We start from the raw sequence: 27,256 nt of genomic DNA, 5'->3' as shown, positions 1-27,256 counted from the left end.
TCAGACAGTACACCATGCACGGGGCCCCCCTCAGACAGTACACCATGCACGGGCCCCCCTCAGACAGTACACCATGCACGGGGGCCCCCTCAGACAGGGCCCCCTCAGACAGTACACCATGCACGGGGGCCCCCCCAGACAGTACACCATGCACGGGGGCCCCCTCAGATAGTACACCATGCACGGGCCCCCCCTCAGATAGTACACCATGCACGGGCCCCCCTCAGACAGTACACCATGCACGGGGCCCCCTCAGACAGTACACCATGCACGGGCCCCCCCTCACACAGTACACCATGCACGGGGCCCCCCTCAGACAGTACACCATGCACGGGCCGGAGCCCCCCCCCCCCTACAGGTGCTTTGCGGGGGGTGCGGGAGGATGGATGGTTCAGTTTCGTTACGCCCCTGGGAGTATTGGGTTTCGGTCAGAGCTGCTTGGGGTTGAACCGGTTGTCCGGGAGTCTCTCTTCCGAGTTATGTTCGGTTTCGATTCTCTTCAGGCGGCCACCGGCTCACGTGACCCCGGCGGCTCCCGGAGACGGGGCTCCCCGGTCCTCCTCATCACTTCACAGCGGAGCCTTCGCGGGGAGGAGAGGCCCACGGCAGAGCTGCCCCGTGAGTTCAGCTTCATCTTGGAAGCTCTTTTCATTCTTTTGCAATGGTTTAAGTGGGATTTCTCAGACCCCGTTGATAATTTACAAACAAGCATTTACAATGCAATTGGTATCGCATTTGCTGGAGGTTTGAGCTATTGGCGTTGTAAACGCATAACTGGACTTTTCTTGCGACATAATTCCAGTGGCCCCGCATATAACTAAAGAACTAGCAGGCCAACTGGAATATTATTCGAAAAAAGGCCCTTTAAAAATAAACTACTCCCAACTGTAAAACAAAACTTCCAGCCATAAGAGAGCTTAAAAAGGCACTGAATTTTGGGGTCCACATTAACATAGTTTGGAAACCCAGTTATGATCTAGGCTGAAAGAGGACATGTGGTGAACGTTTTGAAGGTGGTCCCATTGTCCTAGGACCACTGAAGGCTGAGTTATGAACAAAAATGTTTTGTAAAAGTAATGTCCTGCAAAGCATAATAGGGCGAGTATTTGTGCAGTGAATATTGTAGTATGTTAACTGTAATTCTCAGAACAGCCCCTAGAGTACAGCACAATAAAAATAACATTTGTAAGAAACATGGGCATGTAACCATATAGTTAACCCCTAGAAGGCACAACCACATGAAAAGAATATGACAGAACATAATGCAGTGTAACCATATATTTAGTCCCTAGAGGGCATAATGAATGACACATTTTCAGACCTACTGCAATGATATTTAAACAAGGGCCTTAAAACACAAACTACTCCCAGCTGTAAACCAAAAGTTCCAGCCATAAGAAAGCGTAAAAAGACACTCAATTGTGGGAGTAGTTATTATTTTGGGGTCCCAACTAACCTAGTGTGGGGACCCAGAGATGATGTAGACAGACAGAACTCGTTGTGGTGAATGTTTTGAAGGTGGTCCCTTTGTCCTAGGACTAGCACATGCTGAGTTATGGCCACAATGTTTTGTAAAAGCAATGCTCTGCAAAGCATTAGGGGGTGAGTTTCCTGAGTGCAGTGAATATTGCAGAATCTGAGCCGCTTTGAGGATTTCTATGTTTTAACATAACTCAATTTTCAATAAGTGTTTTTTGAAAGCCGAGGAGCGCCAATGGAAGAGCCTAAAACAAAATTGAAAATACTCCGATTAGGTGAGAGTGTGAACAATGTGACAAGCTCTCCAATACCGCTGATCGAGTTTGCGCTGTGAGCGCAATGGCTGCCATGTGGGCTAGCCTTTTAAAAATCCCTTGATGTAATTGGTAAATGCTTTACGTTTGTCCCGCCTTGAGGCTGGTTTGTTACGCCTTGCAGACGGACCCTGTTACATGGATAATTGTACGATTGCTGATATACTTCAGGATGGGTGAACTCATTTTTCCTTTTGTCTCGGCCCTTCACGCTCCGAATGAAAGTGATGGGCACGAGGTGGGCATGGTTACACCCACAAATACATTACAACAGGTGGGAAAAAGCAGTGCTTATGCTCAACCTCAAAAGGAAGGTAATGCTCAAATATAAAATGTTGGGTAACCTATTGAAGGCCTTCAATATATTTCGCTTCAACAGTCGCGCAAAATCATGTTACATCACAGATTCTCTTCGCACTTCCCCCCCAACAAGAAATCCAGCAATTTTGTGAGACCCTCGGCGTACAGAAAAATATTAAACATTTTGCATTTCATTTTATGGTCTGATGTTGTGTTCTTTAAAAGGCCTCCTACATTATACTTATATAATGACCAATATTGTTTTTTTACAGCTGATTCTTAAAGGAAAGGGGCGATTCTAGAGAAACAATCACATTAAATTCCTCACCAAAGACAAAGTATACATAGAACAAAAAAGCGGCAGATCTTTCAAGAGGTACGTGCCTGTGCTGAGCACAACATTTTATGTGTTACACACACTCTTATACTCTGAGATTTAGCATAAACATTATTCATGAAACAGTGTGCTAGAACTTTCACGCAAGACCAAATCATTGTTTGTTGGTCAAAGGCATTTTAATAGGATCTGATGGATGCGCATATATTTTATTCTTGAGAAAGCTTAGTGCTCGGAATGGCGTTCAGATCAGTTTTACATCAACGTTCAGTTAAACTGATAACACAGGGATATAATACTGACACCAAATGTACTGCATTATATTGCATATTTTGAATTTCCTTGCCATATAACTTAGTCAACTGCCAATAACAGGGGGGAGGTGGGGAGATGGATGAACATCTTAGCCCAATCGGGGACACCCCATTAAAGTCATTTTCTCTAAAGGGAAGCCGCCTCTCTCTTTCTGTTGTTCCAGGACAACGACTCATTAGCACAACCTACTCACACATATCTCAAAACACCAGCACACAAACACAACAAAGGTTCCAGCAGCATTAGGAAGAAGGTTTGGTTCCTGAAAGGCACAGCACTGATTGATTCTTGAACTAAGCACACAGCACATATTTAGCAAGCAAATTGACTGCACAAACCATTCTGCTAGAAATTAACTGGGAGCAGTAAGAAGGATGGCTTGTAACCATGGCGCTCGATTGCCCTGAGCTGGCAGGGCCCTTCAGAGCTCAGGAAACCTGCAGGCAGTGTCCTTTCTGGCCTTGTACACTGCCATCTCATGAGAGATGCAAAAAAATCAACACACAGACACATATGAGTGAAATGCTCAATCAGGGCTTCTTTTTGAACCACTAAGTACATGTTAGGGATAGTGTTAACAGACAAGCATTGGTAAATTCATTAGTTTTCGCCTATGGGGATAATAATACGAGGTGTGGAAGTTGTGTATGAGTGCAGGGATAATGGTGTGAGTGCTCTCTGTGCATTGTGAGCAGTGAATGACTGAAGGTTGATAAGTGTGTAAGTGTAGGAAAGTACCACCTTGCCTGGCATGTTACCCCCATTTTTCACTGTATGTATGTTGTTTTAGTCTATGTGTCACTGGGACCCTGCCAGCCAGGGCCCCAGTGCTCATAAGTGTGCCCTGTATGTGTTCCCTGTGTGATGACTAACTGTCTCACTGAGGCTCTGCTAATCAGAACCTCAGTGGTTATGCTCTCTCTGCTTTCTAAATTGTCACTAACAGGCTAGTGACCAATTTCACCAATTCACATTGGCATACTGGTACACCTTTATAATTCCCTAGTATATGGTACTTAGGTACCCAGGGTATTGGGGTTCCAGGAGATCCTTATGGGCTGCAGCATTTCTTTTGCCACCCATAGGGAGCTCTGACAATTCTTACACAGGCCTGCCAGTGCAGCCTGAGTTAAATAACGTCCACGTTATTTCACAGCCATTTACCACTCCACTTAAGTAACTTATAAGTCACCTATATGTCTAACTTTCACCTGGTGAAGGTTGGGTGCTAAGTTACTTAGTGTGTGGGCACCCTGGCACTAGCCAAGGTGCCCCCACATCATTCAGGGCAAATTCCCCGGACTTTGTGAGTGCGGGGACACCATTTCACACGTGCACTATACATAGGTCACTACCTATGTATAGCGTCACAATGGTAACTCCGAACATGGCCATGTAACATGTCTAAGATCATGGAATTATCACCCCAATGCCATTGGCATTGGGGAGACAATTCCATGATCCCCTGAGTCTCTAGCACAGACCCTGGTACTGCCAAACTACCTTTCCCAGGGTTTCACTGCAGCCTCTGCTGCTGCCAACCCCTCAGACAGGTTTCTGCCCTCCTGGGGTCCAGCCAGGCCTGGCCCAGGAAGGCAGAACAAAGGACTTCCTCAGAGAGAGGATGTTACACCCTCTCCCTTTGGAAAAAGGTGTCAGGGCTGGGGAGGAGTAGCCCCCCCCAGCCTCTAGAAATGCTTTGATGGGCACAAAGGGTGCCCATTTCTGCATAAGCCAGTCTACACCGGTTCAGGGATCCCCCAGCCCTGCTCTGGCACAAAACTGGACAAAGGAAAGGGGAGTGACCACTCCCCTGAACTGCACCTCCCACGGGAGGTGCCCAGAGCTCCTCCAGTGTGCTCCAGACCTCTGCCATCTTGGAAACAGAGGTGTGCTGGCACACTGGACTGCTCTGAGTGGCCAGTGCCACCAGGTGACGTCAGAGACTCCTTTTGATAGGCTCTTACCTGTGTTACTAGCCTATCCTCCTTCCTAGGTAGCCAAACCTCCTTTTCTGGCTATTTAGGGTCTCTGATTTGGGGGAATCCTTCGGATACCGAATGCAAGAGCTCACCAGAGTTCCTCTGCATCTCTCTCTTCACCTTCTGCCAAAGGATCGACCGCTGACTGCTCAGGACGCCTGCAAAACCGCAACAAAGTAGCAAAGACGACTACTGCAACCTTGTATCGCTTCTCCTGCCGCCTTCTCGACTGTTTCCTGGTGGTGCATGCTTTGGGGGTAGCCTGCCTCCTTCTTGCACCAGGAGCTCTGAAGAAATCTCCCGTGGGACGACGGAATCTTCCCCCTGCAACTTCAGGCAACAAAAGACTGCATCACTGGTCCTCCGGGTCCCCTCTCAGCACGACGAGCGTGGTCCCTGGAACTCAGCAACTCTGTCCAAGTGACTCCCACAGTCCAGTGACTCTTCAGTCCAAGTTTGGTGGAGGTAAGTCCTTGCCTCCCCACGCTAGACTGCATTGCTGGGTACCGCGTGATTTGCAGCTGCTCCGGCTCCTGTGCACTCTTCCAGGATTTCCTTTGTGCACAGCCAAGCCTGGGTCCCCGACACTCTAACCTGCAGTGCACAACCTTCTGAGTTGTCCTCCGACATCGTGGGACTCCCTTTTGTGTCTTCGCGTGGACTCCGGTTCACTCCTCTACTAAGTACCTGATCCGGTACTTCTGCGGGTGCTGCCTTCTTCTGTGAGTGCTCCCTGACTTGCTGGGCGCCCCCTCTGTCTCCTCATTCAAGTGGCGACATCCTGGTCCCTCCTGGGCCACAGCAGCATCCAAAAACCCTAACCGCAACCCTTGCAGCTAGCAACGCTTGTTTGTGGTCTTTCTGCGTGGGAACACCTCTGCAAGCTTCTTCACGACGTGGGACATCCATCCTCCAAAGGGGAAGTTTCTAACCCTCTTCGTTCTTGCAGAATCCACAGCTTCTACCATCCGGTGGCAGCTTCTTTGCACCCTCAGCTGGCATTTCCTGGGCATCTGCCCACTCTCGACATTGTCGCGACTCTTGGACTTGATCCCCTTGTTTCACAGGTACTCAGGTCCGGAAATCCACTTTGGTTGCTTTGCTGATGTTGGTCTTCCTTGCAGAAACCCCCTATCACGACTTCTGTGCTTTCTGGGGGTTATAGGTGCACTTTACACCTACTTTGGGGTCCATTCGTGGTTCGCATTCCACTTTTGGAGTATATGGTTTTTGTTGCCCCTATACCTATGTGCTCCTATTGCAATCTACTGTAACTTTACATTGCTTGCATTACTTCCTTTTGCTATTACTGCATATTTTTGGTATTATGTACATATATCTTGTGTATATTTGGCATCCTCATACTGAGGGTACTCACTGAGATACTTTTGGCATATTGTCATAAAAATAAAGTACCTTTATTTTTAGTATATCTGTGTATTGTGTTTTCTTATGATATTGTGCATATGACACCAGTGGTATAGTAGGAGCTTTGCATGTCTCCTAGTTCAGCCTAAGTTGCTCTGCTATAGCTACCTTCTATCAGCCTAAGCTGCTAGAAACGCCTCTTCTACAATAATAAGGGATAACTGGACCTGGTACAGAGTGTAAGTACCCCTTGGTACCCACTACAAGCCAGGCCAGCCTCCTACATTGGTTGTGCAGCAGTGGGATAAGTACTTGTAACTACTTACCACTTTGTCATTTTGTACTTTTCATAAGAGAATAATATACAAAACAAGTTCAGTGTATGTACACCTAACCAAAAAGTTTTGCTTTTCTTCTCTTACACTATCTGCTAAGTGCTGAAAAGTACTCCTAAACTTTCAAAATGTTTCAAAAAGTTGAACAAGTTTTTTTTCTGTTCTTTAAAAAGTCCTAAAACTTTTTCTATCCTTTATCTGTCCCTAAACCTTTTTCTATCATGTCTGGTGTAGGAACTCCCCTTAATTTGGTCAGTACTACTTATGACCACCTTAACTTTAAGAGCCTAAGGAGTCTCTGCATTGATAGAGGGTTAGTGGTAGATAAGAACCCTTCTAGAGAGTTACTGTCTAATATGCTTATTGAGAATGATAAGGCCCAGGGTGGCACCTCATCTGAGAAGTTGATAGATAGCTCACACTCTGACTCAGGGGAGCCCCTTGAGAGAGTGTTACAGGGTCCCCTTCTTAACCTGCCCCTTAGCAGACCACCTAGCAATGCTGGTAGTAATAGAAGCTCCGATCACAGTAGGGATGTTTTTGTTCCTGGAGGCCAGGGTGTTAGGGTGCCAACTGTTAGGGACAGGTCTCCCTCTGCTCATTCACATCTTTCTTCTGTGTCAAAACATTCCCAACCCACCCACCCTGATGACAAGATGTTAGAAAGGGAACTCAATAAGTTGAGAGTGGAAGAGTCCAGGCTGAAGCTTAAACAGCAACAGCTGGCTCTAGACAGGGAATCCCTAGACTTAGAAAAAGAGAGACAGAGGTTGGGGTTTGGACCCCATGGTGGCAGCAGCAGTAACCCTGATAGCAATCCTGTGAGAGAGCATGATTCTAGGAATCTGCACAAGATAGTTCCCCCTTACAAGGAGGGGGATGGCATTAACAAGTGGTTTGCTGCACGTGAGAGGGCCTGTATGGTACAGGGGGTCCCTCAAAGGCAGTGGGCTGCTATCCTATGGCTATCTTTCAGTGGAAAGGGTAGGGATAGGCTCCGTACTGTGAAGGAAAGTGATGCCAATAATTTTACAGTTTTGAAGAATGCACTCTTGGATGGATTTGGCTTAACCACTGAACAATACCGGATTAAGTTCAGAGAAACCAGAAAAGAGTTCTCACAAGACTGGGTAGACTTTGTTGACGATTCAGTGAAGGCCTTAAAGGGGTGGTTACATGGCACTAAAGTTTCTGACTATGAAAGCCTGTACATTCTAATCTTGAGAGAGCATATTCTGAATAGCTGTGTGTCTGATTTGTTACACCAATATCTAGTGGACTCAGATTTGACCTCTCCCCAAGAATTGGGAAAGAAGGCAGACAAATGGGTCAGAACAAGAGTGAACAGAAAAGTTCATACAGGGGGTGAGAAGGATGGCAAGTCTTCAGACAAGAATGGGGACAAATACAGTATAAAAATGAGTCTTCATCAGGCCCACAAAAACACTCTGGAGGGGGTGGTGGGTCCAAATCCTCTTCTAATCAAGTAAAGAAACCATGGTGCTATTTATGTAAAGTAAAAGGCCATTGGACAACTGATGCCAGTTGTCCAAAGAAAAGCACCAAGCCTCCCACTACCACAACCCCTACTGCAACCTCTAGTGCCCCTAGTAATAGCAGTGGTGGTGGGAGCAAACCTACTAATAGCCAATCCAAGGGAGTAGCTGAGCTCACTTTTGGTAATTTAGTTGGGGTTGGTCTTATTAGGGAGACCACAGAGGCTGTGTTAGTCTCTGAAGGTGCCATTGATTTGGCCATCTTGGTTGCTTGTTACCTTAATATGGATAATTACAAGCAACTTCCCCTAATCAATGGTGTTGAGGTTCAGGCCAACCGGGACACAGGTGCCAGTGTTACCATTGTAATAGAGAAACTGGTACACCCTGAACAACACCTACTTGGTCACCAGTACCAAGTGACAGACGCTCATAACAACACTCTTAGCCACCCCATGGCTGTTGTGAATCTCAACTGGGGGGGGGGGTTTACTGGTCCAAAGAAAGTTGTGGTTGCCTCAGATTTACCTGTAGACTGTCTACTAAGGAACGATTTAGAGACATCAGCTTGGGCAGAAGTGGAGTTGGAGGCTCATGCAGCAATGCTGGGCATTCCTGGGCATATTTTTGCTTTAACCAGGGCTCAGGCCAAAAAGCAAAAAGGACAGGGTGACTTGGATCCTGGAACAATGGACCAAGTGCTCCCTAAAGCTAGGGTTAGTAAGGGTAAATCCCTACCCACTACCCCTCCCTCTACAGATGATTCAACTTATGAGGAAGAAGAATGTCTCCCTTGTGCAGAACCTTCACCAGAGGAGCTGGCAGCAGACACTGCTGAGCTTTTGGGTGGAGGGGGCCTGCCAGGGAGGAGCTGAGTGTGGCACAGCAAACCTGCCCCACATTAGAGGGTCTAAGACAGCAAACTGTCAAACAGCAAAATGGGGATGTCAGTGACTCACATAGAGTTTACTGGGAAGACAACCTCTTGTACACAGAGGCAAGGGACCCAAAACCTGGAGCAGCCAGGAGATTGGTCATTCCCCTGCAGTACAGAGAGTTCCTCCTAACTCTGGCACACGACATTCCCTTGGCTGGACATTTGGGTCAGATTAAAACATGGGAAAGGCTTGTCCCCCTGTTTCACTGGCCTAGGATGTCAGAGGACACAAAGGATTTTTGTAAGTCCTGCGTGACCTGCCAAGCCAGTGGCAAGACTGGTGGCACCCCAAACGCTCCCCTTATTCCACTGCCTGTGGTTGGGGTTCACTTTGAAAGGGTAGGGGTTGACATAGTTGGCCCCCTTGACCCTCCTACTGCTTCAGGCAATAGGTTTATCTTGGTGATAGTGGACCATGCCACAAGATAACCTGAAGCAATTCCTCTAAGGACCACTACAGCACCTGCAGTGGCAAAAGCCCTCCTGGGAATCTTTTCCAGGGTGGGTTTCCCAAAAGAGGTTGTATCAGACAGGGGTAGCAACTTTATGTCTGCATTCTTGAAAGCCACGTGAGGGAATGTGGTGTAACATACAAATTCACCTCACCTTATCACCCACAAACAAATGGACTGGTAGAGAGGTTTAATAAAACTCTCAAAGGAATGATAATGGGACTCCCTGAAAAACTCAGGAGGAGATGGGATGTCCTGTTACCTTGCCTCCTTTTTGCTTACAGGGAGGTACCCCAGAAAGGAGTGGGCTTCAGCCCCTTTAAACTCCTATTTGGACACCCTGTAAGAGGTCCTCTAACACTTGTGAAGGAGGGTTGGGAACAACCTTTAAAAGCTCCCAAACAAGACATAGTGGACTATGTACTCGGCCTAAGATCCAGAATGGCTGAGTACATGAAAAAGGCCAGTAAAAACCTTCAGGCCAGCCAAGAGCTCCAAAAGCAATGGCATGACCAGAAGGCTGTTCTAATTCAGTACCAACCAGGACAGAAGGTGTGGGTATTGGAGCCTGTGGCCCCAAGAGCACTCCAAGACAAATGGAGTGGACCCCACATCATTGTTGAAAAAAAGGGAGAGGTCACCTACTTGGTTGACCTGGGCACTGCCAGGAGTCCCCTTAGGGTGCTCCATTTCAATCGCCTAAAACCCTACTATGACAGGGCTGATCTCACCCTGCTCATGGCAACAGATGAAGGACAGGAAGAAGAGAGTGACCCTCTCCCTTATCTCTTCTCTTCCACAGAACAAGATGCTCTAGTGGAAGGTGTAGTTTTGGCAGACTGTCTTACTGCTGAGCAGAAAGACAACTGCATAAATCTCCTAGGTCAGTTTTCAGAACTCCTTTCTACTGTGCCAGGCACCACTTCTTGGTGTGAGCACACTATAGATACTGGAGACAGCATGCCTGTCAAAAGTAAGGTCTATAGGCAGCCTGACCATGTCAGAGACTGCATAAAACAAGAAGTTCAGAATATGCTTGAACTAGGAGTGGTTGAACATTCTGAAAGCCCATGGGCCTCTCCTTTGGTGCTTGTACCAAAGCCTCACTCAAAAGATGGGAAAAGAGAGATGAGGTTTTGTGTAGATTACAGAGGTCTCAACCAGGTAACCAAAACTGATGCTCACCCTATACCCAGGGCAGATGAGCTCATAGATACACTGGCATCTGCCAAGTATCTAAGCACCTTTGATTTGACTGCAGGGTATTGGCAGATCAAGTTATCAGAGGATGCTAAAGCAAAAACTGCATTTTCGACTATTGGAGGGCACTACCAATTCACAGTAATGCCCTTTGGTTTGAAAAATGCACCTGCCACTTTTCAGAGGTTGGTGAATACAGTCCTGCAGGGGTTGGAAGCTTTTAGTGCAGCATATCTGGACGATATAGCTGTCTTTAGCTCCACCTGGGATGATCACCTGGTCTACCTGTGGAAAGTTTTGGAGGCCCTGCAAAAGGCAGGCCTCACTATCAAGGCGTCAAAGTGCCAGATAGGGCAGGGGAAAGTGGTTTATCTGGGACACCTGGTAGGTGGAGAACAGATTGCACCACTTCAGGGGAAAATCCAAACTATCATAGATCGGGTTCCCCCTACAACTCAGACCCAGGTGAGAGCCTTCTTAGGCCTCACTGGGTATTACAGGAGGTTCATTAAGAACTATGGCTCCATTGCAGCCCCACTTAATGACCTCACGTCAAAGAAAATGCCTAAAAAGGTATTGTGGACAGCTAGCTGTCAGAAAGCTTTTGAGCAGCTCAAACAGGCTATGTGCACTGCACCTGTCCTAAAAAGCCCATGTTACTCCAAGAAATTCATTGTTCAAACTGATGCATCTGAATTAGGGGTAGGGGCAGTCTTATCACAACTCAATTCTGAGGGCCAGGATCAACCTGTTGCTTTTATCAGCAGGAGGTTGACCCCTAGAGAAAAGCGTTGGTCTGCCATAGAGAGGGAGGCCTTTGCTGTGGTCTCGGCACTGAAGAAGTTGAGGCCATACCTGTTTGACACTCACTTCATTGTTAAGACAGACCACAAACCTCTACTTTGGCTAAAACAAATGAAAGGTGAAAACCCTAAATTATTGAGGTGGTCCATATCTCTACAGGGAATGGACTATACAGTGGAACATAGACCTGGGAGTACCCACTCCAATGCAGATGGACTCTCCAGATATTTCCACTTAGACAATGAAGACTCATCAGGGCATGGCTAGTCTTATTGTCCTTCATTTGGGGGGGGGGGTTGTGTAGGAAAGTACCATCTTGCCTGGCATGTTACCCCCATATTGCACTGTATATATGTTGTTTTAGTGTATGTGTCACTGGGACCCTGCCAGCCAGGGCCCCAGTGCTCATAAGTGTGCCCTGTATGTGTTCCCTGTGTGATGACTAACTGTCTCACTGAGGCTCTGCTAACCAGAGCCTCAGTGGTTATGCTCTCTCTGCTTTCTAAATTGTCACTAACAGGCTAGTGACCAATTTCACCAATTCACATTGGCATACTGGAACACCCTATTCATTCCCTAGTATGTGGTACTGAGGTACCCAGGGGATTGGGGTTCCAGGAGATCCCTATGGGCTGCAGCATTTCTTTTGCCACCCATAGGGAGCTCTGACAATTCTTACACAGGCCTGCCACTGCAGCCTGAGTGAAATAACGTCCACGTTATTTCACAGCCATTTACCACTGCACTTAAGTAACTTATAAGTCACCTATACGTCTAACCTTCACCTGGTGAAGGTTGGGTGCTAAGTTACTTAGTGTGTGGGCACCCTGGCACTAGCCAAGGTGCCCCAATATCGTTCAGGGCAAATTCCCCGGACTTTGTAAATGCGGGGACACCATTTCACGCGTGCACTATACATAGGTCACTACCTTTGTATAGCGTCACAATGGTAACTCCGAACATGGCCATGTAACACGTCTAAGATCATGGAATTGTCACCCCAATGCCATTGGCATTGGGGAGACAATTCCATGATCCCCCGAGTCTCTAGCACAGACCCTGGTACTGCCAAACTACCTTTCCCGGGGTTTCACTGCAGCTGCTGCTGCTGCCAACCCCTCTGACAGGTTTCTGCCCTCCTGGGGTCCAGCCAGGCTTGGCCCAGGAAGACAGAACAAAGGACTTCCTCAGAGAGAGGGTGTTACACCCTCTCCCTTTGGAAAAAGGTGTCAGGGCTGGGGAGGAGTAGCCTCCCCCAGCCTCTGGAAATGCTTTGATGGGCACAAAGGGTGCCCATTTCTGCATAAGCCAGTCTACACCGGTTCAGGGATCCCCCAGCCCTGCTCTGGCGTGAAACTGGACAAAGGAAAGGGAAGTGACCACTCCCCTAACCTGCACCTCCCAGGGGAGGTGCCCAGAGCTCCTCCAGTGTGCTCCAGACCTCTGCCATCTTGGAAACAGAGGTGTTGCTGGCACACTGGACTGCTCTGAGTGGCCAGTGCCACCAGGTGACGTCAGAGACTCCTTCTGATAGGCTCTTACCTGTGTTAGTAGCCTATCCTCCTTCCTAGGTAGCCAAACCTCCTTTTCTGGCTATTTAGGGTCTCTGCTTTGGGGAATTCTTCAGATACTGAATGCAAGAGCTCACCAGAGTTCCTCTGCATCTCTCTCTTCACCTTCTGCCAAAGGATCGACTGCTGACTGCTCAGGACGCCTGCAAAACCGCAACAAAGTAGCAAAGACGACTACTGCAACCTTGTATCGCTTCTCCTGCCACCTTCTCGACTGTTTCCTGGTGGTGCATGCTTTGGGGGTAGCCTGCCTCCTTCTTGCACCAGGAGCTCTGAAGAAATCTCCTGTGGGACGACGGAATCTTCCCCCTGCAACTGCAGGCAACAAAAGACTGCATCACTGGTCCTCTGGGTCCCCTCTCAGCACGACGAGCGTGGTCCCTGGAACTCAGCAACTCTGTCCAAGTGACTCCCACAGTCCAGTGACTCTTCAGTCCAAGTTTGGTGGAGGTAAGTCCTTGCCTCCCCACGCTAGACTGCATTGCTGGGTACCGCGTGATTTGCAGCTGCTCCGGCTCCTGTGCACTCTTCCAGGATTTCCTTTGTGCACAGCCAAGCCTGGGTCCCCGACAATCTAACCTGCAGTGCACAACCTTCTGAGTTGTCCTCCTGCGTCGTAGGACTCCCTTTTGTGTCTTCGAGTGGACTCCGGTTCACTCCTCTTCTAAGTGCCTGATCCGGTACTTCTGCGGGTGCTGCCTGCTTCTGTGAGGGCTCCCTGACTTGCTGGGCGCCCCCTCTGTCTCCTCATCCAAGTGGCGACATCCTGGTCCCTCCTGGGCCACAGCAGCATCCAAAAACCGTAACCGCGACCCTTGCAGCTAGCAAGGCTTGATTGAGGTCTTTCTGTGTGGGAACACCACTGCAAGCTTCTTCACGACGTGGGACATCCATCCTCCAAAGGGGAAGTTTCTAACCCTCTTCGTTCTTGCAGAATCCACAGCTTCTACCATCCGGTGGCAGCTTCTTTGCACCCTCAGCTGGCATTTCCTGGGCATCTGCCCACTCTCGACATTGTCGCGACTCTTGTACTTGGTCCCCTTGTTTCACAGGTACTAAGGTCCGGAAATCCACTTTGGTTGCTTTGCTGGTGTTGGTCTTCCTTGCAGAAACCCCCTATCACGACTTCTGTGCTCTCTGGGGGTTACAGATGCACTTTACACCTACTTTTCAGGGTCTTGGCTATTTTTCTAACCCTCACTGTTTTCTTACAGTCCAAGCGACCCTCTACAAGCTCACATAGGTTTGGGGTCCATTCGTGGTTCGCATTCCACTTTTGGAGTATGTGGTTTGTGTTGCCCCTATACCTATGTCCTCCTATTGCAATCTACTGTAACTTTACATTGCTTGCATTACTTCCTTTCGCTATTACTGCATATTTTTGGTATTGTGTACATATATCTTGTGTATATTTGGCATCCTCATACTGAGGGTACTCACTGAGATACTTTTGGCATATTGTCATAAAATAAAGTACCTTTATTTTTAGTATATCTGTGTATTGTGTCTTCTTATGCTATTGTGCATATGACACCAGTGGTATAGTAGGAGCTTTGCATGTCTCCTAGTTCAGCCTAAGCTGCTCTGCTATAGCTACCTTCTATCAGCCTAAGCTGCTAGAAACACCTCTTCTACACTAATAAGGGATAACTGGACCTGGTACAGAGTGTAAGTACCCCTTGGTACCCACTACAAGCCAGGTCAGCCTCCTACAGTAAGTCCGCAGTGAAAGTGTCTGAATGAATGGTGTTGGATGTGAAATGTAATTTAAGTTGAAGCTGGCCCTCTTGTGTCTACAGAAGCCTTTTTGTCATAATATCTGACAGGTTTTGAAGGCCTTTTTAAAAAGTGCCGAAGTTTAGTTTATGTCCCACACTAGAGAGACAAAAAATATACTTAAATCTAAAGAGATGCTCCATGTATTAACCCTGGATTGACGTTTAGTACCTTTGCACGAAGCTTGGTACCCCTGCAGTAGGAGACTTTTGGGAAGAGGGGAGAGCAAGAGTTAAGTGACTAAGTAGGAAATGCAGCATGGTACTTCATAAAACCTCTATTAGTTAAAGCAATGTAAAGGTCTGTGTCTGTTACCAGAGAGTCTAGAGTTTAATCCTGATTAAAACAGTCGAGACTTTGGGACGTAACACAGACAACTGAAACCCAGTGCTCAATTTGTGCTTGTTGTTTCCGGTGGTGAGCAGCGGCACTTATTTTTGAGGACCGGGGCTTATTCTTCTGCCTCAAGCATTTGCTGCGAGCAGAAGACACATATGGGAAAGACGGAGGAAGGGAAAATGAATAAGCGTCACAAAGGGAGAAAGAAGAAAGCTGCAGGAGTGAGCTTAAGGGACAGGGAGTGGCTGTAAATGGATTGAAGAGGCCCGAGATGGCTTCAGGATTACGCCGCCTCAGTATTCCATGATCGCACATTTAATTGCAGCATCAGCGTGTTTAAGGGGAGGGCTTTGGGCTGCAGCACGTTTTTATTTACAAATTAAGCACTGCTGAAACCCCCTGGGCGTAAGGGACTGTGTTAAGGGCCTTTTAAAAAACTCACACTTGACAGATCAGCTGGTAACTCTATTGTAATACAACTGAAAAAAATGTGTGTTATCGGGAAGTTTCAAGATGCTCTATTATTTCAGGACAATACAAGGTTCCGAGCTCCCTTTAAATTTGCAAATTAACCTGTCGAACATATTTACACTTCTTTCAGGAAAGCAGTCCCTCTGGAAAGAAAAACCTGTTTGCCGTTGTGTTAATCGTGGCTGTGTCTGCCCTGTGAAGAGATGTTATCATGTTTTGTGAACTCTCCACAGTGATTAGCTTGCAGAGAGTGTGAAGTACTGTAAATGAGCATATGGTAAAGTGGCGCCAACAGTAACTTACTGCCTGAAACTGGGAAGAGACGGAAGTATGGGCCAGATGTAGGAAAAGTCCAATTTGCGAGTTGCAAATTGCGAGTCATTCCCACTCGCAATTTGCAACTCGCAAATTGGTATGCAGAACGGTGTCTCAGACACCGTCTGCAACTCGCTATGGGGTCGCAATGACCCACCTCATTAATATTAATGAGGTGGGTCGCTAATTGCGGCCCCATAGCGAGTCTAGGCACTCGCAAACATGGAGGCCTGCTGTCGTCAGCAGACCTCCATGTTCGTGACTGCTTTCAATAAAGCAGGTTTTTTTTTTTTAAGTGTAGCCCGTATTCCTTAAAGGAAAACAAGCTGCACTTAAAAAAAAAAACGAAACCTTTAGTTTCGTTTTTTTTTCAGGGCAGGCAGTGGCCCCTTGGACCACTACCTGCCCTGAAAAAAATGTTTTGGGTCCATTCACAAACTGGAAGGGGTCCCGTGGGGACCCCTTCCAATTTGCGAGTGGGTTACCATCCACTTGAAGTGGATGGTAACTGCGATACCCTTTGCGACCGCATATGCGGTCGCAAATGGTATTGCATTCCACTCCGAATCGCAAATAGGAAGGGAACACCCCTTCCTATTTGCGATTCTGAAATGCATATTGCGAGTCGGTACCGACTCGCAATATGCATTTCTGCATAGCAAAGAGGCATTTGCACCTCGCAAACGGTGATTTTCGCCATTTGCGACATGCAAATCCTTTGCTACATCTGGCCCAATGTCTTTTAAGAAAAGTTTGTGTTAAATATGCAGAGCAGACATAGGGGGTCATTCTGACCCCGGCCGGCGGCGGAAGCCGCCGGCCTGGCTGGGACTGCCAGAATACCGCTGCGCGGTCAAAAGCCGCCGCGGGTATTCTGGGTTTCCCGCTGGGCTGGCGGGCGACCGCCAGAAGGCCGCCCGCCAGCCCAGCGGGAAACACCCTTCCATGAGGATGCCGGCTCCGAATGGAGCCGGCGGAGTGGAAGGGGTGCGACGGGTGCAGTTGCACCCGTCGCGATTTTCAGTGTCTGCATGGCAGACACTGAAAATCATGGTGGGGCCCTGTTACGGGGGCCCCTGCAGTGCCCATGCCATTGGCATGGGCACTGCAGGGGCCCCCAGGGGCCCCACGACACCACATACCGCCATCCTGTTCCTGGCGGCCAAAACTGCCAGGAACAGGATGGCGGTATGGGGGTCGGAATCCCCATGGCGGCGCAGCAAGCTGCGCCGCCATGGAGGATTCCCCAGGGCAGCGGAAAACCGGCGGTACACCGCCGGTTTTCCGTTTCTGACCGCGGCTGTACCGCCGCGGTCAGAATGCCCAAGGGAGCAACGCCAGCCTGTTGGCGGTGCTCCCGCGGTCGTTGGCCCTGGCGGATTTTACCGCCAGGGTCAGAATGACCCCCATACTGTTTAATATAATAAATGTGATAAGATAAGAAAATACTTAACTAAAAGTAATGAATATGAAGCAAAGAATTATATTTATTCATGCTCCTAGCAAGTCAGTGTGTGCCAAAAATATTAAAATTATATAGCTGTACAAAACATTCACAATGTGTGCTGAAACTGAACATTTTTTTGGTAATTTCAGTGCTTAAACTTATCTATCTGTCCCAATTGGTGATCATCCTGGCCCCTCTTCTATGTCACTTCCAGAGGCCGGTAAGCTCCCCACTGAAAGCTCCCTCTGCTATAAACAATGCATGTGTACTCTAACTAGTGCTCGTGTATAGCGCTACAGTACCTTCCGGCTGAGAGTACACTATATGTAAAAATGAATGCACTAGGAAGAAAGCAAGATAAGGCAAATGGTAGATAGTAGGGACGAATACAAATAATGTCTTGCTGACAATGAACTTATCAATTGAACATTGGTAATGTATTTTAATTATAACAATCTATTAATGAATTGTTAAGGACAATGACACCCTAAGTGATCAACAAACTGAAACATTCTATACATAGTTATATGAACATATTTACAACATCTTATTTACAACAAATTGTTCACACCTAAACACGTTATTTGACTATCTCTTCATCAATCTCCATCAAAGTTTTTGGGAAACTGTGGTCACAAGTATATTGAAACTATAATCCACATGAAAGCCAGATGGTTGCAAAAGTGATTACATCCACTAATCCTGCTTTCTCAAAGCACTTATTCACCGAGGGATGTAAACTGTACACATTGTCCAATTATTGTTCATTTTTTTATGTGGCAACCTCCTTATGTAAAGGTCGACGCGTTTCAGCCCGTATAAGTATAGACTTCTTCAAGACACGTGGAGTGATAAAGACCTATGAATAGTATATGAACATCAGTTAAACTAAAAACTACAAGCAAATTTCGACAAACAGACCCTTCACTGAAACGAAAGTTGTCTTTTAAGTAACACCACTGTGAATTATTAAAAAACACAAAGCCTGTCTTCCCATAGCAATGGTAAGTATCAGCAAAAACACTGAGAGTGTAGTGGTTCAAAGAAACAAGATCTCATCTATAAGAAAACTAATTCTAACCAACGGCCACTTACTTAGCAATAAACCTATTAAAACTATTAGAACTCAGGTGTGTTGGTAGCATTAGAACAGAAATTGGGGACAGGATGATATATAAAGGACATACCAAATAATCATTGAAATCTGGGTTTAAAGGTGGTGTCAATAATATCACAACCTCACCTCTGTTGCCTCATACAAACTGCATATTAAACAGAAAGACAGCAATAAAGAAGTAAACCAACAAGAGCAGAATCTTAACGTTTGGTGGTTGCTAAAAATGGCAGGAATACTGTCAGAAATAATAAAAACCAGAACGCTTACTTTTTGAAAAGCGGCGCCTGCCATCTTTTAAAAGGGGGGAAGCTATGTGGCAGACATTTTTAATGCTGGCATCGGTGAAAGAGCTCCGCGGCGGCCATCTTTACTATTGGCATCGATGCATATAGGCTACTCGATATATGGAGACTAACACCGAGTGCCTACTAATACTGTACTTTTCAAATAAAACAGTATGTGTCACTGTTCATCTGTTTAGAATTTATATATAAATTCTAAACAAATAATAAACCAGTAAAAAAAGGAAAACTTACCTTAAAATTCTTTGTTCAGGCAATCGTTATTCATGCAAATCGTTGTTTAGACAGTAGTTGTTCAGTACTTCGTAGTAGAGACTTTTTAGTTGTTTAGCAGTAGTGGTTTAGGCAAGTAGTTGTTTAGGACCTAGTTGTTCAGGATGTTTCCCCTCAGTGCAGGTTACCCCCATGGCCCCTCTCCCTTTCCACAAAAACGATAATAAACAAACTTTATTTTAATTTTTGTGGAAAAGGTTTGCAGCTGCCGCTGCTGGTGGGGGGCCAATGCTCCTCCGCCCTTATGGAGGAGCCGCCCCTGAGAAGGACTACACTTTTACGTCAGCCAGGAGACTACACTTCTACATCAGTCAAGGGACACAAAATGCCTTACATGGCAGCATGCATCAACATAGAAACACAGACAACGAGGCGCTAAGGAAGTAAATTAAAAGCAGCTTTTCAACCCAGCCATGTGGGAGTCAATTAAATTGTGTTCTGATATGATCTGCTAATGCCCCTGCCTTTGAGCACATACAAACCTGCCTCCCTCTGTTTTCAGTCTAAAAACCAGGACAAGAGTTAAATTTGTCAAAATCTGCTGGGACAGCTGGTGAAAATCTGTCACTGTCCGCGCAAATCTGGGACACCTGATCACTCTAACCAAGTAACAACATAAGGACCCACAAAGGTGCCTTTTGTGTATGAGTCCTCGCAGAGTACTGAATGTCCTTGCACTGTTTGTAACGTTCTGTCCACACTGATACATACCAGTTGTAACAAACATACATTTATTGTCATTCAACCTAACAAAAACAGCATGATGCAGGGAATCTCGTGTGTATATATAATACCTGATCTAAGTGTGGGCAGTGCGTCCCCCTACTGCATACACACTCTACCACTGGCTGCTGAGATGTGTCAATACACACTTCTTGGCTTCCAGAATGCACAATCCGAGATAACACGCACGCACCAGAAAATGTCAACACTTGCTGTCACCCCACGCACTCGTGAGTGATGGCAGTGGGGGGTAGGGGGATTTACTAAAATCTAGTGTAACACAGCACACCAACTGCAGGTAATGCACTGTGTTTTGCCAGAAATGAGCAGGACCGCATCGTGGCTACTAAGATATGGTGCTAGTGCTCTCTTCCTCAGCGTTGACACTCTGTAAGAGTGCCTAGTGCACAACACTTCATAGGTTTTGTACTGCAGGGTACCCTTCCAGCACGAAAAGACTATGCCTAGAGTAACTTTAAACCTTTCCAAACATACTATGTGTGTTGTACAATGCAGCACATAAGCACATATGCAAAGTTTGAGAACGCTGAAGAAATTAAAACATTTCTCCAAATTAATGCCTGCCTCAAAGAGGCATTACTTTGTGGTGCAAAGCACTATTTTGTGCTGCTATGGGCAATTTTCCAGTGCCAAAAAACTTTGCACCAGTTTGAGTCACTTTTTGGCCAGCACAAACACTCAATGAATCTGTCCTGTTATTTTGTGGCACAAATACCTGTGTACAAATATTAGTAGACAGGACTTTGCATCAACAACCGTGGGTGGTAGCATGGAAACACCTATGTACCACCTATGGGATGTCCCTTAGCACAAAGTATTGCAAAGCACTACTTTGTGTAACTTATCAGACAAGTTTTGCCCTGGAAAGCATATAACAATTCAACACTGTGTCGGTTTGAATAATTTGGGTGACTTTGCACCGACGCAGAGTATTGCTGAAGCTGGCCCTTAAACTCTACTTTGCTTAGCTAACAACTACAACATTTTTCCCATTAAGGGGCTTATTTACAAGCCCCCATGGTACAGGGGAGCGCAGCAAGTGTCTTGCTGCTCCGCTCTGCACCACGGAGAAGGGCAGAACTTCATTGTATCTACAAGATAAAGCGCATTTCTGTCCTCTCCCCCTACGCTGGCTCTAAAATTAGCTGCCTAGCACCAAAGCAGACACCCTTGCACCATAGTGCAAGAGTGCCCACACTGCAGGGAATTATGGTTTGTGTGCAGGAGGGTGCCCATTCCTGCACATAAACAATCAATAATGGTGATTTGTTGCTTCTATGTGTGCTGCAGGATGCAGCACACATAGAAGTAGCAAATCATCATTATGCAATGTGCAGGAAGGGACACCTTCCTGAACATAAACAATAATTGATGGCGTTTTGCTCTTTCTATGTATCCTGCAGAATGCAGCACACAGAAAAAGCAAAAATGAGGAGAAATAAAAGTATTTCTCTTCATTGTGCCATGCTAACGCCACCCCTGGGGTGGCATAGTTTTTGGCACTGCATCAGATTTACGATTTCTCATAAATTTGGGACAGTGTCAAAAGCAATGGGTTTTGCGTGGAATTGCCCACAGAAACACCCATTGCATGGTCCTCTGATGCAGAAAACTGCATTGGGGGCCCCCATATTTACAAGGCGGTGTTAAGCCACGCAAAGTGGCTTAGCGCCACCTTGTAAATGTGGAGATGGGCACAACGCCACCGGAGAATCTCTTGATGCCACTGATCAGATTTAGTTGAAGGTCAAAAGGTGAATCGCCTTTGCGCGAACCTTCAATCTTAAAAGCATCATCTCCCGTTGACAAAGCCATGACCTTGGCTTGGCTCTTCTCTGCCTGACTTCATTTTCTCTCTTTCCTTCTATGCTGCTGATCCCAGGAAGAGATCCTTGTGGCATTCTTGTTCTGATTTTCCTTACAATACATGGTGTGGCAGTGGACTTGCCAGCGGCTCCATAAGATATGTCTTATGAGTCTCTCACTGCCTGACCGATTAACTGAAAAAATGGCTTCTGCGTGAGTTTGCCAGTCTGAAGAACGTTTTCAAAGTTACTGTGGGATAAGGCCACAAAGGTGTTATTATGTTCCTCTAATAGAAAACCTTTCTTGTAAACACTTTTTCTCTGGACGAAGGTGTTCCCTAGGTGCAGACTACCCTTCTGCTGGATCTACCTCACAGCATTGTTGATAGTAAGGGTCAGATTTAAGGGAAAATGACGTGCGCGTCGCTGCACCAAATTTGACAGCGTTAGGCACCGTCATTTTCACAATGCCAGGATGTGCCGTACTTAATAGAATATGGAGCACCCCTGTGTTTCACTGTGCTTTGGTGCTAAATTTGCTACCGTGCCTCAACGCAGCAGCCCTTGCACCTTTGTGCAAAGATGGTTGTGTTGAGGGGGAGATTGTTTTTGTGCAGGAATGAACACCTTCCTGCACAAAAGCAATCTTAAATGGCGATTTGCTTTTTCTATGTGTGCTGCAGAATGCTGCACACATAGAAAGAGCAAAAAAGGAGGAGAAATTAAAGCATTTCTCCTCGTTGTGCCTTGCTAACGCCACACCTGGGGTGGCGTTAAATTTTGGCACTGCCTCAGGTTTACGAAAACTTGTAAATCTGGGGTAGGGTCAAAATGCAATGGGTGTTGCTGTGGCACGCCCACAGCAACATCCATTGCACACCCTTTCCACGCAAAGCGCTTCGTGTGAAGGGGCCGTATTTACAAGGCATGCTACATTTCATGGCCATGTTGAAGAAAGCATGAATGTGCTAATTAACAATTAGCATAGAACATCTAAGTAATCCATGTAATCTAAGCAACGTGTAATATGTAACAATCGTAGAGCTTATTCAGTAGACTTCCAAGAAATCTAATCCCCTTTGGCATCTCTCACAAAATACCTTGCTCTTTATTTATCCTGTCCCATGGCTAGTTACTCCCAGAATCCTGAACTCCAGACACATTTTCCTTCTGATACTTTGGTATGCATTTCTCATCTGCAACCAGGTCAGGAGTCTGGTATACCTTACCTAGGGACATATAAGTAGAATTAAGAATAGTAAATCAGTACTGCATTTATACTAACTTTCTATAGTTCTTCGCATCATTCTGGAACACATTTCCTACCTCACCTGCATGAAAACCAATTGCTTCCTGTAATGCTCCAATCTTTCCCCCGCCCAGATACAAATGTATTCTCGAAATGGGCCAAATCTACCTTTACCTAAGTAGCTGCCTCCTAACTGTTTAGATTGTATCACTTGTTGATGCCCTTCACCCCATACTTCTTTCCCTCTCTGCAACTTAAAGCTGTTCATCCCCCATCGCATCATCGCCATTGCGCATAAAAATGCTACAAACCGAGCACTACATTTATCAAGCTTTCACACAGCCCCGAGCAGCAAGCTACCTTGCTGCACTGCGTGAAAGGGAAGGAAAATTATGCAGCACATCCCTGTCCTTTCCTTGCGCTAGTGCCCTTTTGGCTGCCTAGGGCCAATGCAGGCACCCTTGTGCCGTGGTACAAGGGTGCCTGCATTGCAGACAGGATTGTTTTTTGTGCAGGAAGTAGCACCTTCCTGCACAAAAATAATTCACTGAGGCATTTTCCTCTTTCTGTGGGAAACAAACGGCAGCACAGATGGGAAGAGGAAAAAACGAGGAGAAATAAATATATTTCTCTGCGTTACGCCGCACCAGGGGAGGCTTAGCGTTTTGTCTCATTCCCAGGTATACCAGTAATGGTAAATCTGAGAATGCACCAAAATCCAGGGGTGGATGCATGGGAACACCAGCACTGCAACCATGAAACGCCTCCCTGGGGCAGAGTAACGCAATGCAACGATTTGCGCTAAGTAACATTTCTCTAGATTTATCAAGCCACGCAGGGCCACGCAAGGTGGCCTTGCGTGGCTTGATAAATCTCACTTCGTAGTTGCATTGCCTTTGCACCCCTCTGTGTGGCATAAGGGTGACACAACTCATTGATAATTATGCTCCTGAGTAAAGTTTGGAAGAATTTACTTATACATAGCTACATTACTTTGGTCTGTTTTCAGTGTCTTCCTTTCAATCATTAATAGTTTTTTGTTCTACCTTTTTCCCCTTTTGTTTGACTTTAGGCCACCTTGACAACCTACAGTTAAAGAGGAAGAAAGAAGATCATACCCAGAAGATCCTACTTAACATGGCTCATTTTGACACCAATGCTAAGCCATTTAACATTCCTAAGGAGGAATTTGACAACATTGAAGCTGCCTTTCGACTGCCAGATTCTGTACCAAGTTTATCTATGAAACTCTTAGAGAAAACTCAGCTTGATATTGCTGTCACCGGGGAATCCGGCTGTGGTAAATCTACATTCATCAATGCCATGAGAGGCTTGAACAGTGACGACAAAGGGGCGGCCCCCACAGGCGTGGTGGAGAAAACAAATGTGCCTAAGGCTTATCCCTACCAACATCGGGAAAATGTAAAACTATGGGATTTGCCTGGAATTGGAACACAGACCTTTACGGCCAAGACGTACCTTCAGCAAGTGGACTTTCATCGTTATGACTTCTTTATCCTGGTCTTTTCAGAAAGAATTAGGGAAAACCTAATCCTGCTCGCAGTCACCATTCAAAAGATGGGAAAACTGTTTTACTTTGTGCGCTCAAAAATTGATAATGATATTGATTCATCAAAACGTCGAAAGAAACAATTTAACAAGGAGATATTGCTCCAAAAGATTAGAGACGACTGCACAACGTGCCTAACTACTAGTGGGGTGCAATGCCCCCACATCTTTCTTCTCTCGTCCCTCAACATTGGCAAGTTTGATTTTTTGCAGATGCAAAAAGTTTTAGAGGAGGAACTCCCCAAACATAAGAGAAATGCCTTCCTGCTTACGTTGCCCAACACTTCCCAGCATGTTGTGAACAAGAAGAAGGAGGCCCTGAAGACGGAGGTATGGAAGCTGGCAACCTTATCATGCACCATTGCTGTCCTGCCTGTCCCAGGCCTATCAGTCGCCTGTGATATCGCCATTTTGATAAAAGCAATAAGAGGATATCTCAGGGACTTCGGCCTGGATGAAGAATCCCTCCAAAGAGTTGCTGGGAAAGTTAATAAGCCAGTGGAAACCATAAGATCAGTGATCCAATCACCGGTGGCTTCCACAGAAATAACCACTCAACTGATAATGCAACTGATGCTAAAGAATGGGAATGGCGCCTTCATGGCTTTTGAATATTTCATGAGCAACATACCGCTGCTCTCCGGGGGGATTTCTTTTGCTACTACCTATTACTTATTACTCAGCATCTTAGATGATCTTGCAGAAGATGCCAAAAGAGTGCTTCTAAAGTCCTTGGAAGATTAAAGTTTGTTGGTCAACACACTAGCTCACAAAATGATTTACTCTGCATTATTCGAAATTGCTTAGTTAATATTATCATTATTATTAGATTTAACTAAAGGAAGTCCTGTTTCTAGAGTTAGATCTAGTAAGGACTGGTTTATGCCACTGAGGAGACTGAACGTCTGATTGGCTGGTGAATGAAAGACTGACTGGATGCTCATTGGATGCAAGGTGTGAAGTAGTTTGATATATAAATGGTTTGTTGGGGCTGTTAAGATGGCAGATCCATGTTTAAACTGGTGTTTGAAGCAGCATGACAGATAATAGGCCAGAGTGACTGAAGATGGCTAGTGTGTGCATCGGTACTAGTAGTTTTATCAGGAGAGAGCGATGAAAGCACGCTGAGTCAGTATGGTTGTGGCTCCGGGGAGTCGCAGCCGGTGTCTTAAGCAGACTTAAGTGCTTTAGAGTTCCCTGAGTGGATCAGAAGAGGGTGATCTTTCTCAGAATAGCGTTAAGGCAGTGCCCACATGATCCTGAGTACATGTTTAGTGGCATATTTACAATAAAGTGACCTTGCTGCGCTGCCCTGCATCATATGGAAAGGGCAGAAATGCACTGTATTTACAAAATACGTGCATTCCTGTCCTCGCCCCCTGCATTGGTGCCCTTTTGACTGCCTGGTGCCAATGCAGGCACCCTTGCATTCTGCACCAACATATAGGAGGACATTGCCTCCATTGATTGTTTTTGTGCGTGAAGGTGTCCCTTCCTGCACAAAAACAATCATCCTCACAACGCAGACACCATGGTGCTTACTTGCAAGCCCGTGGCGCAGGGAGCACAGCAAGTGTCCTTGTTGCGCTGACCTGCGCCACAGGGAAAGGGCAGAAATGCAACATATCTACAAGGTATGGTGCGTTTCTGTCCTCTCCCCCTGCGTTGGCACACAATGGGCTGCCTAGCCCCTATGTAGGCGTCACAGACAGGATTGTTTCTGTGCAGGAAGGGACACCTACCTGCACAAAAAAGAATCCACAGAGACTTTCTACAGCACACACAGAAAGAGGGAAAAACAAGGGGAAATAAAGATATGTCTCCTTCTTGCACCTTCCTAGGTTTACAATACCTTGTAAATCTGGGAATGTGTCAAAATCCATGGGTGTTGCGTGGGAAAACCCAACGCAACGCCCATGGAACACCTCTCTGATGCAATGTAAGGCGATGCAGCAATTTGCGCTGTGTTGCCTTACACCATATCTACAAGGCCATGAAAAGCCAAGCAAAGTGGCTTTGCCTGTCCTTGTAGAAATGGGCCTGCACAATGCGTCACAAGTGTGCCACAAAACGTGACACACCAACGGGGCTGGAGGCTTGTAAATAAGTCCCACCATTTCTACTAAGATATGCTGCATTTGTGTCCTCTTATAGTGCCAGTGCACTTCAGGCAGCCTAGCCAAATGCAGGTACCCTTGTGCCATGGTGCAAGGGTGCCTGCATTACAGGCAACATCGTTTTTGTGCAGGAAGGCGTACCCTTTGTCTCTCGGTGTGGGTATGAGCCATGGTCCGCTGCAAATGGTGTCCCTAAGTGTGGTACTGAATATGACAATGTACTTCAGTCTCTATGCAAGTATGTGTGAGTGGGTGGTGTAATGCAAAGGTGTGTTTTCGAATGTGTCTCTGAGAGTCTTTCTATGCTTAGATGAGTCTGTGTGTGAGACAAGCATGCTGTGCAAATGATGTTTTGGTTTAAAACTAAGTACAGGTTCTTATTATTTATACATATATGCATTGATATGATTTGTTTTTTATAGACACAGTGTAATCAATTATGTCACTTATGCTGTCATTAATGATGTCATGTGCTATGTCAAAAACAATGCAAAGGGGTGGGTGTCTTTTGGGCTGCGAATCCCAACTGGTGACCCAGAACCATAATTCTGTTTCTATGTTATTTTCAGTGAATTTAATAGTTTCTTTTATTAAAAAATGGAAGGTTAAATAAAAAGTTTAAATACAGCATGTCTGCATTTCATACATTTAAACAATTGTCACTTATTACCTCTTTTTCATTTTTACTGTAATGTATATTTAAACAGTTTTTTTGAAATGTATAAAATGTGCTTAGTAGCTGTGACTTTAACTCCACTGGTGTGTCACTGAATCAAAGACAGTGAGCATGTCAGGTCCTTATCTCTGCCCATGAGTGTGTCTGAGAGAGTGTGGGTGAACAC

At 46.1% G+C, this 27,256-nt stretch overlaps 1 protein-coding gene across 1 annotated transcript; it reads left to right on the top strand.

Moving 5' to 3' along the window:
- Positions 1–493: 493 nt before the first annotated feature.
- LOC138246578 (interferon-inducible GTPase 5-like) lies at positions 494–27,041 on the top strand. The gene is made up of 3 exons (XM_069201264.1): positions 494–618; positions 2,366–2,469; positions 23,801–27,041. Exon 3 carries the CDS (start codon positions 23,866–23,868, stop codon positions 25,039–25,041), a length of 1,176 nt encoding a protein of 391 aa, XP_069057365.1. The 5' UTR covers positions 494–618; positions 2,366–2,469; positions 23,801–23,865; the 3' UTR covers positions 25,042–27,041.
- Positions 27,042–27,256: the final 215 nt, after the last annotated feature.

This window comes from Pleurodeles waltl, chromosome 7, assembly GCF_031143425.1.
Source record: "Pleurodeles waltl isolate 20211129_DDA chromosome 7, aPleWal1.hap1.20221129, whole genome shotgun sequence".
NCBI lineage: Eukaryota > Metazoa > Chordata > Amphibia > Caudata > Salamandridae > Pleurodeles > Pleurodeles waltl.
This window is presented reverse-complemented; position numbering and strand designations above follow the sequence as displayed.

Coding starts and splice junctions, on each gene's coding strand:
- LOC138246578 (XM_069201264.1), top strand. CDS start 23,866: ATGGCTCATTTTGACACCAATGCTAAGCCATTTAACATTCCTAAGGAG.